This window comes from Labrus mixtus, chromosome 9 (genome assembly GCF_963584025.1).
Source record: "Labrus mixtus chromosome 9, fLabMix1.1, whole genome shotgun sequence".
Lineage (NCBI taxonomy): Eukaryota > Metazoa > Chordata > Actinopteri > Labriformes > Labridae > Labrus > Labrus mixtus.
Window position 1 is genome coordinate 24,229,091 of NC_083620.1, and position 15,724 is coordinate 24,244,814.

General features: G+C 38.9%; 2 protein-coding genes across 2 annotated transcripts; one reads left to right on the forward strand and one right to left on the reverse strand.

Annotated features, from left to right (window-relative positions):
- The first annotated feature begins 242 nt into the window (after positions 1–242).
- On the forward strand, positions 243–13,185 carry LOC132979958 (protocadherin Fat 4). Its single transcript, XM_061045782.1, has 18 exons — positions 243–297; positions 463–804; positions 1,628–2,541; positions 2,639–2,813; positions 2,901–3,081; positions 3,207–3,457; positions 3,560–4,243; positions 4,454–4,653; positions 4,777–4,878; positions 5,065–7,891; positions 7,976–8,077; positions 8,967–9,271; positions 9,387–9,472; positions 9,569–9,745; positions 10,010–10,137; positions 10,220–10,437; positions 10,520–10,778; positions 11,358–13,185. Exons 1-18 carry the CDS (start codon positions 243–245, stop codon positions 12,704–12,706), a joined length of 8,355 nt encoding a protein of 2,784 aa, XP_060901765.1. The 3' UTR covers positions 12,707–13,185.
- Positions 13,182–14,439, reverse strand: LOC132979959 (olfactory receptor 52B2-like). The gene has a single exon (XM_061045783.1). It carries the CDS (start codon positions 14,139–14,141, stop codon positions 13,182–13,184), a length of 960 nt encoding a protein of 319 aa, XP_060901766.1. The 5' UTR covers positions 14,142–14,439.
- Positions 14,440–15,724: the final 1,285 nt, after the last annotated feature.

The window sequence follows — 15,724 nt, forward strand, 5'->3', positions numbered from 1 at the left end:
TTAAACACTTAAATGAGAAACAGTCCATCATTACTTTTAATTCTCTTGTTCCTCAGATGTTTAATCCTACCTCCTGTCATGAGCCTTCATCAGGTTATACAGTGAATGTAAGCAGTGGGAGACAGTTAGCAGATATTGTCTCTGGGCAGCATATGCCCCCCTCATGGTATTTGACATCCATTGGTGCCGTGCCAAAGCAAGGCACCAGCAGCTTACAATCTCAAAACAGATGGCAAACACAGATGGCTTTCTCCAAAACTGTTTATTCATTTGAAGTGAAAGAAGACACAGCACCAGGTCAGTCATCTGTGCAGCAAGGCCTATTTCTGCACTTGAAAATAAATCACAAATGCATAATGTTTTCTGACGGTTCATTTATTAAGTACTGAAGTGAAACATGATAGAGCTTGAAATAAAGTTTAATAATTGTTATATGAAGGGTTTCTTGTTTTGTGTTGACAGGAACAGTGGTGGGAAAGGTGGAAACAGTGTTTCAGGGTCTCACGCATATCACATACTCAGTGCAGGAGGATGACGGAGAGAACCTTTTCCTCCTCAGTCCCCTCTCAGGGGAGTTCCTTTTGTCCCGCAGTCTGGACTATGAGGCAAAGAGTTTTTACATACTCACCGTGGCTGTGCAGCAGGGGGACTCTCAGGTTCCCAGTGTCAGGGTGTACTTCAGTGTGTTGGATGTGAACGACAACCCCCCTCTTTTCAGTCAGGAGACTTTTTCTGCGTCTTTGCTGGAGGACGCCAGAGTCGGCGCTTGCTTTCTGTCCTTAGAGGTGTCAGATAAAGATGATGGTAAGTGCATCAGTAAGTAACAGCTGAAATCTGACATTCCTCCAACATTTTTCATGTACTAAAATCTCTTTGCACTCATGCAAAAATCATGTTCTTTAAACATAAATTATAAAGGAAAGCTTTAAGGTTTACATGATTTGGATTGAAGTTGAATCATTCTTTATTGTTTTGGCTCATATGCTGCAAATACAGGACTTGTTTGCACCACCACATATCTTCTTTTTTCTAAAGCACATGGGGATTTATGGGTCCAAGCAATTAAGGGTGGTCAAATTGACAATTCTCATTGCGGTGCACAGTTCACAGAAAGCTAATGAGTTTCTGTAACCATGTATTGATAGGATTTTTTCCCCCATAGATATACTGTACACGTCTCTGCAATTGGCATACAAATGATCAACAATCTTTGAGTTTATTGTAGAAATATAAATGATTCCAAGGAATAACAGCACCCCATTAATTGTATTGACCTGCACATTTTGCCTGTGCTGTGTAAGGAAAAGGATGATTGACTTTGAGAATGAAGCCTGCCAAGTAATAAGTGTAGAATAGCATAGTTAATATTAACACATTTGTTGGCTACACAGGCTAACATCAGAAAGTCAAATTCAAAATAAATCTTATTTATCTATATTTGAACTGTCATTAGGTAACTATGTCATTCAACTAATACGATTAGCATACACAATTATAGCAGCAAACAGGTCTTGGTATCAGTGTGACTCATGCAAAGTACATCTCTTTTTTTCCCTCTTGATTTATATTGAAAAATTATTGAGATGTATCATTTGTGATCACAGTGTATTCATGTTCCCCCTGTCAGGTGAAAATGGGGAGCTAAAACTGAGAGTGGTTGATGGAGATGAAGAGGATGTGTTCTTCATAAACTCTGCTGGGAGTTTATGCCTGAGAACAGAGTTAGACAGGGAGAGACAGTCCTCCTACAACCTGACTGTTACAGCCAATGACTGTGTCCAGCCAGTGTCTTCACAGCTCACCAGCTCAGCCCGTGTTGTTGTGTTGGTCGATGATATCAACGACAATGCTCCACTGTTTGTGTCAGCCAAAATGTTCAATATACCAGAGGATACTGCTCTTCATTCTCTTGTGATAACTGTACATGCTGAGGATAAAGACATTGAATCCAATGGGGAAGTGTTGTATTATTTAAACAACACTTCAGGAGGCTTGTTTAGAATTGATAATAGAAGTGGTAAAATCTACCTGGAGGGAGAATTAGACAGAGAACAGGTAGATACTCTGACTATCACTGTTATAGCCACAGACAAAGGCTCACCGGGGATGGAAACCACTATGAATCTTACAGTGCACATTGAGGATGTAAATGACAATGACCCTGAGTTCTTACAGAGCACCTACAGTGTTACAGTCAGAGAGGATATCCGCAGAGGAACAAGCCTGTTTCAAGTTGTTGCTCTTGATCGGGATATTGGGAAAAATAGGCAAGTGCGATATAGACTAACCCAGACAAGTCCTTTTGTGGTGGACTCAGTTCGAGGTGTTGTCATGGTCATGGATAAACTAGACAGAGAGATTCAATCGAACTACAACTTAATTATAACAGTTGTAGATCTGGGGAGTAAACCCAGATCTGCTACTGCTGCTATCAGTGTCACAGTGTTGGATGTCAACGACTTTGTGCCCCGCTTTACTCCAGAAACATTGACCATAAATGTTCTGGAAAATGAAGAGGACCCTTCACAACTAATTCACCAGGTACTACTGGCTCTGTTTAGCTAAAGTATGCATTCAAGGTGTTTTTTCTTTATAGTTGATGTTGACCTCTAAACTTTTTCATGTCTTTCTTAACCAGGTCTCAGCTGCAGATGAGGATTTGGGTGTAAACAGCCAGTTAACATACTTCATACCGACAGGGAATAGTGATGGTTTGTTCTCCATCACTCCCAGTGGCGCATTTAAAATTCTACAAAGTCTGGACAGAGAGATGGAGCCATTGTACCAAGTTACCATCATGGCTGTAGATTCAGGTGCTTCCGGTTAAAGCCAAAAAATGTCAAATTGTCAGGGATAATTCAAACAGTTTGATAACTGATTATTAACTTTATCAATTGAAGGATCGCCACCTCTAACAGGAACACTAACCATACATATCATAGTGGATGATATAAATGATAATCGACCAGAGTTTACTGAAGAGATCTACAACACCATAGTCTCTGAGGACAGTCCTACAGGTACTGTGTTTGCTATGATTACAGCATCGGACATTGATGAGGATATCAATGGAGACATAAGGTGAAATGTTTTTTCATTTCTCCCTAATGTGTTTCTAAATTATTTCAACTCTTTTTACTTGTGTTGATTCATCCTTTTATTTTTGGGTCCACTGTCTATTACATCTTTTTTTTACATTTTTTTAGGTATTCCCTGGAGAATCTTGATGTGCCATTTGCCATTGATGAAACATCTGGAGAGCTGTTTACAACCAATGTCCTGGACAGAGAGACAGTTTCCATTTACAGATTGGTGGTTGTTGGCAGTGATAAGCATCCTACTGAACCTCTGTCAAGCTCGGTGCTAGTTACTGTGCTCATTGGAGATGTTAATGACCACTGGCCCCAGTTCATGAACAGCCCCTATGTAGCCTATGTGCCAACTGAGATGGCTCCAGGTAAGCATTTTCACTTCCACTAACAAGTTTCATTAGATACTGGATAATAGGGTAGGATTGAGAGTTTAATTTTGCTAAAACCGTCAACGTTTTGTCCAACAGGTTCAGTTGTTTGTGCCGTAAAAGCAACAGATGGAGATACTGATATGAACGCAGAGCTGCATTATTCATTATATGGACAAAGTTCAGATCTGTTTTCCATCTATCCATATAGTGGGACTGTGTTTACTTCCAATTCACTCCAGAGAACAGAAGATATCATTGTCAATGTGCATGTGGAAGATGCTGGAGAAAATCCAAAATTTGATATCACCACTATCAGCATCAGATTTCAGAACATCTCAGAGTTTCCAGAAATGAAAGTGGATATTCTGAGTTATACTCTCTCAGAGGATGAGCCAGTGGGAACACTAGTGGCAGTAGTGTCTGCAGCAAGCACCAGAGCTAACCCAGTCTCTTTCTATCTTGCTTCGGGAAACTTTGAAGACGTGTTTCATGTGGAACATTTAAGTGGAGCGTTGACAGTAGAGAACCCATTGGATTATGAGAGCCAGAAGGAGTTTACTTTATTGATAGAAGCAAGAGATTCTGGCTCGGCACCTTTTTCATCATTTGAGGAAATTCACATAAACATCAGTGATGTCAATGATAACTTCCCTCAGTTCACCCAGGCTGAGTACAGATGTGAGGTGTTTGAGAACTCCCCGCCAACCGAGGTTTGTGATGTTCTTGCTCTGGATGCTGATTCAGGCATTTATGGCACAGTGCAGTACAACATTACAGAAGGTAACACAGATCATTTTTTCACAATTGACCCTGAAACTGGTTTACTCAGCACTGCTACAAGTTTGGACAGAGAAATAATTGCTGATTTCAATTTAACAGTTGAAGCTGCAGAGATAAATAACCCTCTTCATAAAGACAAAGCAACTGTTATTGTGGTTGTTTTAGATAGAAATGACAATGCACCTCGTTTTTCACACATATTTCTTACAGTGGTATCAGAAGATGCCCCTGTCGGACACACAATTATTCAAGTAACCTCCACTGATGAAGACAATGGTGCCAATGCCTTAATTAGCTACTCCATAATTGGCCAAAGTGATGATGTTCCATTTAATATTGACTTAACCCATGGCTACATCACTGTGAAAAGACCTCTTGACAGGGAAACTCAGGATCACTATATCTTGAGAGTAAATGCAAATGATTCAGCATGGAGCATTAGCACTGACGTCACTGTAGTCATTACAGATGTCAATGATAACAGACCAGAATTAACTGATCAATTTTACACTCATGTTCTTCCTGAAACAAAGGATAAGGAAGTGTTTGTCATGCAGGTCCTTGCTCAAGATGCAGACCTGGGGCAAAACAGTGAGCTTTTGTATGTCATTGAGCCTCCAAGTGAGAAGTTTTGGGTGAACGCTTCTTCTGGTGAAATCTATACAAAGCAGCCACTGATGTTAAACAACTCTGATTTAGAAATATACCAATTTATAGTCTTTGTATTTGATGGTGGGAGTTCTCCTTTGTACAGTAATGCTACTGTCACAGTGAGACTAGAACCATATAACTACCACCCACCAATGTTTCTAACTTTAAAGCATCTGATTGCTGTCCCATATGACTTGGTTGTTGGTACTGAGGTTGTCCAGTTTACAGCAATAGATCAGGATGGCCATAACAACAGCGGTGGCATTGAATATGTCTTGAATGGAGGTAATGCATCTGATTTCTTCTTGATCCATGCTGACAATGGAAAACTGATGTTAAAACAAAGTATAGCTGCAAGTGTGAATTCATTTTTTACTTTAGTAGTTATGGCAAAAGATCAGGGCTTTCCCTCTTTATCATCACAGATTGAAATATCTTTACAAGTTACAGATATAAATAAGTTTTCTCCAAGCTTTAGAGAGCCATATGTCACATTTTCTATCCCTGAGAACTTGTCTGTAGGATCAGTAATTGGAAAAATTCAAGCAGAAGATAGGGATTATGGTTCCAATGGTGCCATAATGTATGGCATTACCCAAGAAAATCTTTATTTACCATTCTCTATAGGAGAAACCTCTGGGCTGCTAACCCTGATCAGAGAGCTTGACTTTGAAAAAGAAGGTGTTTATTATCTCCAGATAAAAGCCATGGATGGTGGCTGGGTCTCTAAAACTGGCATGGTAAATGTTACAGTGGTAGTTATGGATGTGAATGACAATCCCCCAGTATTTTCATCCTCAGAGTACATCATTTCACTGCCTGAAAACTCAGATATTGGCTCCAATATCTTTGATATAAAGGCTGCTGATGCTGATTCAGGTGTAAATGCGCAAATAGTTTACTCTTTAATTGCTGGCCATGTGGATAAGTTCACAATTGATTCAAGAAATGGTACAATAACCACTTTGGTTGTATTTGATTATGAGCAAGAGCAGAACTTTGATTTAACAATCAAGGCTACAAACATTGGTGGCCCTACTTTATTTAGTTTGTCATATTTTGTCATTCAAATCTCAGATGTCAATGAGTTCAAACCTATTTTCAGTAAGAAAGAATTTACCTTTTCTGTTTTTAAAAATGTGCCTGCCGGGACTGTGATTGGGAAAATAACAGCTACTGATGATGACCAAGGCCCAGAAGGGCAAGTGTTCTACCTGATGTTCGGTCAAAATAAATATATGGGCTTTGAAATCAACAAAATCTCTGGAGAAATATTCACTACTCGCAGTTTGAGGAGTCAGGGCAACAGTCATATAGATTTTAAAGTTCTGGCGAAGAACCCTGGTGTTATCACTGGCACAAATGTAGACGAGACTTTGGTCCGAGTCACTGTGATTGACACCAACGAAGCGCCTGTGTTCACTTCTGTTCTTTATGTGGCGAATATGTCAGAAGACAGTCCCATTGGGACTTCTGTGATAACTGTGAGCGCTCTGGATGAGGATTCCATTTTGGACTGGAATCGTTTCTTCTTTAATATTGAAAATGGGAACACAAACTCCTCGTTTGCCGTTAATCCATCAAGTGGTGTCGTTTCAATCATCTCTCTACTTGACAGAGAGCTCTGGTCATATTATAATCTGACTCTAACAGCCACTGATAACGGCTCTCCTCCAGCCACCGGGACTACTAATGTCATTATAAATATTAATGACGTAAATGACAATGCTCCCAAACTCACATTCAATGAGGCTCATGTGAAAGAAAATCAGCCTCAAGGCACTGTTGTTGCCAGATTAAATGCATCTGACTCTGACTTGGTGCCAAACCAAGGACCGTTCACTTACTTGTTGGTTAATCCTTCAACTGATAGTGCTTTTTCACTCACTTCTGATGGAGTTCTAGTCACGACACGGACTTTTGATCGGGAACAAATCTCATTGTATCAAGTCTTAGTGGCAGTTATGGATTCAGGGATCCCTCAGCAGTCATCAACAGAAATGTTCCACATCAAGATCCTTGATGAAAACGATAATCCTTCAATGCCAAGAAATATCTTCATTGAGGTCAAATATTTTGGCAGTTCATTCCAAGGAGGCATGATTGGTAATGTCCATCCTGAGGATCAGGATGAGTCTGATACATTCAACTGTGCCATCAAAAGTGGATCACATAATATGTTTACGATAACTAATGGTACATGTGAGTTGTGGTCATCTTCTTTTCAAGGAGAGGCTACTTTTAACATCACAGTTGAAGCTACCGACCAGCTTCACTTCCCAGTCAACAACAGTATCTACGTAAACTACAAAGGATTTACGAATGCCTCTATAGACAGCTGTATATTATTCTATGTGTCAACATCATCACTGGAAGAGTTTGTGTCCAATAACTATTTGCGATTTGTGAAAGCTCTGGACAGTCTTTTCAACCTGCAGGCCTCTAAGACTCATGTGTTTGGAATAAAACAAATTGGTGGCGAAATCCTTTTATTGGCTGCGGTTAAAAACTACAACGGTCGATATCTTAGTAAAGAAGTAGCCAGTGGTATCTCCACAGGACATAAGAGGTTACTGGAGGTGCAGAGTAATGTGACAATATCTCACATCACCAGTGATCCATGTCTCAACAGACCATGTCAAAATAGAGCAAAATGCAACAAAAACATCTACATCAGCCAGGAAGTTGCTGTTCTGGAAAGCGAGGCTGTCATCTTTGTGTCACCGCAAAAGGAGGTATTTAATTGCACCTGCCCAGTAGGCTTCACTGGGACACTATGTGAGAATGACATCGATGAATGTGAGGTGAATCCCTGTGAGAACAACGGCACATGTGTGAATACTGCAGGAAGTTTCTACTGTCACTGTCAGGGTGGTTTCTCTGGCTCTGTCTGCTCTGCTGATGTAGACGAATGCCTGAGGGTGAAGTGCCAAAACGGAGCCACCTGTAGTCCCACTCAGGATGGATATCAGTGTAAATGTGTGCCAGGGCTTGAAGGTAGATATTGGCTTATTAAGATTTTAAAAATGTCTTCTTTAACATTTTCAGAATCTCTTCAATCTCTGGATTGCTTTTTTCCAGGTGAAATGTGTGAGCACTTCATCGACCATTGCAGATCAACCCCATGTGTTCAGGGCAACTGTACCAATACACAGACTGGATTCTCCTGCCACTGTCCTTTTGGTAAGAACAATTCAAGAGAGTTATGACAAAATTACTCTAACATCTGTCTCTTAAATATAGCTAAAACTAGTAGAGAGTTAGAAAGACTGCACAAGTAGGTACAAACATTTAACATGTTTTTGTCATTTATTTAATTTGTTATTTCTTATCATTTCTGGGAATGGAGTCTTTATTAGGTAACCAGCAGGAGGTAATGACATAAAAAGAAAAAAGGCAGAAACAGTAGATGAAGCAATAGATTCTGTTACATGATGCTATAACACATTTTTACCCTAAAATTAATGTTTTTTGTAGTTCAACACATCACCAATTTCAGCAACATAGCAAATAACATACTGGCAGTTGCATAAAATAAATGTCATCATCCCATCTCACTCGCTCTTGTTGAATTTTTCTTGAATATTTCCAGCTGTGTTCTCCGATCAGCTCATCCTGACTTCACAAGTAAACTTACTTGTGGGCTGGCAGGAACAATTCAGGGATAAGTCGAAATTAACGTAATTTGATTGTTTGCATTGACACGCGCAGCTTGTTTTTTTTGCAAGTGTAAAAGCACTAATGAACACACAGTTCTCTTCTACCGTTCACCCTATGGTTCCGATCTATTAAATAATAATTTTAACACGTTTAATTTTACAGTATCAACAAATTCGATGTAACTTTTTATTGAGCTTTGGAAGTGCTTTAAGATGGTTTATGTTTGGCAAAGTCATCAAGCTGTTTTCCCACAAAGTCTTTGTGCCAGGTTATGCTAATCATCTACTAGCTGTTACCTTATATTTAAACAGCATCCTCACCCCACAACAAGGAAGCAGATGTGCATATTTAGCTTAATTCTGAGCAATTTACTTTCATTCACTAACAGTGCATTTAATTTGATGTTTTTAAGGAGTCAGTGGAGACACCTGTGAGGAGCACAGTTATGGCTTTGAGGAACTGTCCTTCATGGCGTTTCCCCCATTGGATCGTAGGATTAATTTAATCTCTCTAGACTTTGCAACGATGCAGAGGGACTCGCTACTCCTGTACAACCCCGGAGGATCATCATCAAGCAGGGAGTTCTTCGCACTGGAGATCCTGGATGGGTCCATACGCCTCTCGTATGACCTCGGCTCAGGACCTGTGAGGCTGCACACAAATAAGCAAGTGGCAGATGGATATTTTCACAGTGTCACTGTCAGGAGGATTGGCAGTGTGAGTTTAAAATATGTCAGCACACAGAATAAATCAAGTCCAATTAAGTAAACATCATTTTAGAAATTGGAAGTTGAGATAACTGAAAATACATCTTACTATTTTCCTTCAACAGATGGGTTCTGTAAATGTGGACAACTGCACTGACACTGAGAACATGGGATTTTGTTTTTCACAGAGTGATGGCAGCAGCCTGGAGAGGTAGCTATGTAATATTAAATATTGTACTACAATTAACCATATCTGATCGAAACCATTTTTTAAAATCTTTGTTTGTCTGTTTCTACCCACAACTAGGACTCTAGATGTTGGCAGTAATATGACATTTGGAGGATTGAGGACTGCTGAATCTATGTTACTGCATCCTGCCCAGATAAAGACCCATGACTTTGTTGGGTGTATTCGTAACATTCATGTGAACGGCATCCTGCTAAGACCTTCAATGGCCCTTTCAACATATAATATCCTTGATAGGTAATTATTAAAAAAAGAAAATCACAATTCCCTTTCAAATAAAATCATAAACTGTAAGAACTTTGACTTTAAATATAGAATCAGGGCACCTTTGTGGGGTAGGCTGAACTGACTTGATATCCCTATTTTCAATCAAGCCACCTTCCAACTTTTACTGTCATTTTCATACTGTATCCAAATTATGAAGCCATGACATGACCAACAACTCTTCCAAAACTGTATCTGTGTGTCTTTAATTTTTTATATATTTTTCTTTATCTAAAGGTGTCCTCGGGCATCACCATCACCGTGTCATAGCAACCCTTGTAAGAACGGTGGCACCTGCCATGACCTTTGGTCTGACTTTCTTTGTGAGTGCAAAAGCCCTTTTACTGGAAGCAACTGTGCCACAGGTAAAGGTGCTTTACACAGGACAGATTTTTATTTATTTTTGTCATTACCACTCCTTTCTAATTTTATTTCTTTCTTAATAAGAAATGTCAGAGGAGCTTGTTTTGCGATTTAGTGGGATTGACTACATTCAGTATGTGATCAAGGAGAGATTCAAAAGAGACTACCTGCTGAAAAAACTCCAAGATACTGATGATAAAGAAGACACCAGGAACCAAAATGTGTTTAACATCAAGTTCAAGACTCAAGATGATGGAGTGTTAATATTTATTGTTCATCAGACAGGATTCGTTCTGCTAAAGGTAGTAATCAAAAAGCTTGTTTGAAAAACATATTAATTAATGTTTGGAGTAATAAACTGTTTCCTTTTTCTGACAATTTTAGATAAAAGACAGAAAGCCTGTGTACATTTCTAAAGACACATCGTCTGGACACCTGTCAGAGTTCATGGTGGACTCTCCTGTGGCTGACGGGGTTTGGCGTGTCCTCTCTTTGTTCAGAAATGGACAAAAGATCTTCCTGCTCTTGGATGGTATTCAAGTTTTAAACATCACTGATCAAAGAATGGAGCTCACTCCTGTTACTGTGGAGAAGATTGTACTTGGTGCAACCCTGACAGGTGACTCGACTCTCAAACTGTCAGGTAAATACACAGCAACTTTTGATGACTTACAAATCATTATTTGGCATTATAAAAAAAACTGTACTTGTTCTCAGGGGCGCCGTATTTGAGTGAAAGTTAGAACAAATCTACGGGCGATGGACTGATTGGGGCCCTAAAGATATTTCAGCATTATTTTGACAATATTACATTATTTTTATTCATAGGGCCCAAAATCTCTGGCAGCACTCGTCTTGTTTTTTTTGAGTCAAGGTTAATCAAACGTAGAATGCAAAACATTTATTTATGCAGATGTATCATATATTTGAATGAAAAGAGCATCTGAGTAAAATCATTTAAGGGTTGCCTTGTGTGCCTATGTTTTTAGATGAAAATATTGTAAAATTTAAAAATTTAAAAAAAGGTATTAGAGAGGCCAAGGGTTTTCTTGTGTCTAATTTGTAGCAATTTTACTTATATATGAAGCCAACACCTACATTTCCCTCGCCTCTGAAGTAGATATAACAAAATATAAGCTTTACATTTCAATCAAACATAAAGGAGATTTTTTATGAACACTTCAAGACATCAATTTAAGTTATCTTCATTTTTCTATGACAGGGTTGATTGGCTGTGTGCAGTATTTCAACATGAATGGTCACTCCCTGCCTGTCAGTGGACACAGTATGATGGTGGATGTCTGGCCGAGCCCGTCTCTTCTCCAGTCTAACTGCAGCTCATCGGGTGTCTGCCACCCGTCGCCCTGCTCTGACGAGGACACAGCCAGGAGCAGTTGTCTGACGGCGCACTGCAAAAACAGGCGGAGGTGCAGACCAGATGTGCAGAACAGGTCCTGCGTCTGTTTTCATAATGTTTCTAACCCCACCTGTGATGTCTGCATCTCTACAGCAGAGAGTCTTCGTGGATGCTCAGAGGCTCAGGGCAGCGCGCCCCTGTGGCTCATAGCTGTGATTCTTCCTCTTATCTCCATCCTTGTGATTATAGGAATGTTTACTGTTCAGTATAAAGCGAGGCGGCAAAATGCAAAATGTACTCGTGCTAGTACGCAGCAGAAAAGAGAGCAAGGAGCAGACAACGCAGCCTTTTGCTTCAATGACAACAGAAGTGCACACACAGGACAAGAGAATAGCCATGACCCGATGAGTGCAGATCAGCAAAAACTAGGTGCTGCAGAGTTTTACTGTGAAGCCAGTTCGTCAAGTGTTCAGTCGCTGCCACATAGTGAGCCAGAGTATTATGAGATTGGTAGCATCTCTAGTGCAAGTCCTTCAAAAACTGCTTCACTTAAACTCAACTTTCATGAGCATTTAGACCGTAAAGAAGGTTTGACAAATGAACCTAAACATGGGGGAGATTTGAGGATGCTGTTAGCAGGATTTAACAATGAACACTCCCATGAGGTTTGGGCAAAAAAGGCTACAAAGCATCAAAATGTGTCTTCCCTAAACAGGCAGATGTTGGTTAAGATTGATACAGAGAATTCCCAGCATACATCACATTGTAACAAGAGTTTTATACAGCCAGAGTTCCTGGAGCCTGCACAATGCCTCACATTGGAAGAAATCAGTAATCTGAACAATCCACTGGCGCAGAGAATTGTACATCAAGCATCTCCGAGATCCAGCATGATGATGGAGGTTTCATCTGAAAGTGACACGGACAGCACATTCACCGGTGCAGAGTTTGACTGTGGACTGTTTTCTGTCTTCAGCGACAGGAAATTCACACATGATCAGTCATCTCTGACAACGCACAGCTTCAGGAAACAAGGCCCCTCTCAGCCTAACACTGAGAGCATTCCCTACACTAAGTTTGAGCAATGGGGCAATATTTTAAATTTACACTTACCTTTTCACAGCTATGCTCCTGTATTTGAGGATATTGCACGTCTACCCACTGAGCACAGTCATAGCTATGATATACAAAGTGACATAGAGGAAATTATCTGACATTAATCATCTTTTTAAACTTGTAGCTATGGTTGGAAAACATGTTTGCAGTCTGTTACTTGCCCATTGAGATGATTTTGATCTGTCCAAACTTATTAAAATGTTAATCACATTTTCTGGGTTTCATGTTTACTCTTGCTGGTTTTCTTCAAAGACTTAACTGACTATCGTTGTTGTTTTTATCAAAATTTTAGATCTTCCGAGAAAATGCTCAAGTTAAATGGTGAACTTTATCAGTCAGTAAGATCAAGGGGAATGTCAGCTTTCAACATTTGCATTGTTTTTTACAGCTTGCAAATATTTGTGCGGTTCATAACAGTCTCAGAATCCGTAGATCAAAGTTAAACTCAAATAGCCACAAGCAGATATGATTGAATTCAAATTAAAAAATATGAAACTCAGGGAAATTACTTGTTTTGGAATAAAGGCAAACATTGTTTTTAAATTGTCTTACATGGCAACTTTTTTTTCCCTATTATTTTGTTGCAATGCTAACTTTTCTGCTTTTGAATCTGTGAATCAAGGCTTCTTTAATGTCCTTAGTCTTGAAACAGTATACTATGGGATTCACTACAGCAGGTATGAGGCTATACGTCATAGTTATAACAGTACGGGTGTAAACACCGAAGCTGAAGCCCAAATTATGAGCGATATAAACAAAACATCTGGGTACATAATACAAACAGGTGATAAAGATCTGAGGGGCACAGGTGGACAGCACTTTGTGCCGCCTCTCGGTGTGAGACATTTTCAGCACAGCTATGATCACAGAAAAGTACGAAAATATTATGAACGTTAAAGGAACCAGGAGAGTGACCATGGCATTTGCAAGTGCAACATACTTTACATATGTAACTTGATCACCGCATCCCAGCTGAGTCACTGATACATGATCACAGTAGCACTGTAAGATGATGTTTAGGTTGCAGTAAGGCAAAGTTGAAGCATGCAATATAATCCCCAACATGCGAATGAATGTTAGAATCCAGCACAGGCTACAAGCAATAGAAACAGCTTTGTTTGTAAGCAGAGAGGAATATTGCAAAGGAAACCATATGGCAACAAAGCGATCCAAAGCTAACATCAGTAAAATTAAAGAGTGAATAGCTCCTAAAGAATGGACAAAATACATTTGTGTAAAGCAGGTTCTAAATGAAGATATTACATCATTCCACCAATATCTTGCAATAACTTTTGGAAGAGTAACAAAACCAAAAAGGATGTCTGTCATGGCAAGGTTAAAAAAGATTAAGTATGTTGGTTTGTGAAGAGTCCTCTCGTACACAATAACAGCTGAAATAAAACCATTTCCAACCACAATAGATAACAAAATGAAAAGAAGAAGAACAGACACTGGTCCATAATACTCAGGCTGAAGTCCAGGGAATCCAATGATGATAAAATGATCTATAGTTGAAATATTGGTGTTTTTCATACTCACAGGTACACAGAAACCAGCTTTTGAACAAAAATGGAATAAATCACACAATTTGGCAATTTAGAAAACAGTAACAAATAAATTACATTTCAGTGTCAATAATTATAATGTCAAAAACAGGACACAAAGTTTAAGTACCTCAGAGGATCTAACACAAGCTATCCCAGTGTCAGGTCTGCCCTTAAAGTCTGGATGAGTGTGTCCCTTTATATTGTAAAGCAGAGTCTGTCCTAATGATAGGGGTGGCGTCATTTCTGAATGTAAACAGCATGAGAAAAACAAGTATAGTTCCATACTTTGTAAAACTTTTTTTTCTCTTACCTCATCTGAGTTCAACTCACCTGCATATTTCCATAGCAACTTCCACACAAACATGCAGCCCTAAGTGCTTCATCAATACTACTACTACTACTACTACAGTAAGAACAGAAATCCACAACAAAAGACGAAAAGATTACAAACACAACATGTCATTAAATAAATAAAAGGTAAAAAAAAATAGAAATACTTGTGAAAAGTCATGTTTAATGAAATATAACAGTAGCCTGTTCACGCATACATTTCAAGGTTTCTTTAGTGTATGTTTGAAATGTTAGTCTGTCTGACAGAGAAGAGAGAGCTAGATCAGGAATGTTACATTTTATTCACAGTGCCTTAAAACACAGAGGGAGAAAAAATGACTTTTTGCAATATCATGTAAACAAATAAAATATACAATTTATCAGGTCTTTATTTCTTGCCTACATGATTCATTCTGTTAAAATCTCTCTGAGAGGTCTAAATACATTCATTAGCTTACTTTTTAATTATAAAATGTTCCTTTGACGTACAGTATGTTCTTAATATTGTAAATTATTTTAGATGAAAACATAAAGGACTTTGTGTGACCTTTCATGTTTGTATAACTCTGCTCATATTTAGATTTACTAAACAAACTAGAGGAGTCATAACCATCCCTTTAAACACAAGCACTGCCTTAACTTACACTGCAGGACGAGTCCATGACAGAGTGCTGGCGAGAGCAGTGCTGTATCATTTTAAGTGTTAATATACCGCTCTCTGCAAATATTCAGCTTGTGGACAATCCTGCCCATGAACTGATGGGCACAGGTGTTTTCCCAGATAGGATGAGTTCATTAAGACAACTGTAGTTAACTTGTGCTTTCAATGTTCAGTAGTGGATCATTAAAACTTGAGTTGTAGTTATTGTTATTAAAATAAAAATAAATGAAATGTCAAAGGACTAAAATATTTTGTGCTTGGCTTTAAGTTTATTTAAATATAATATGTTAGATAAGATACATTTATTTTATATTATATTTAGACTTGATTAGACTACATGAAATTAGATACATTTATATTAGATTATATATATTTACATTAGATTAGATACATTTAGATAAGATGTACTTTATTATTTATTTACGTCGCCTAGTGGAAATGCGATCAGATTGTCAGAAGGGGTTAAGGTAAAGTGGACAGTGGGACAATCTGAATGCACGCTTCCTGTCAGGGCCAATCAGTCACACACACACCTGACACTGCACTGAGATGATTTCCTCCCCACACTCAGTGAGTGA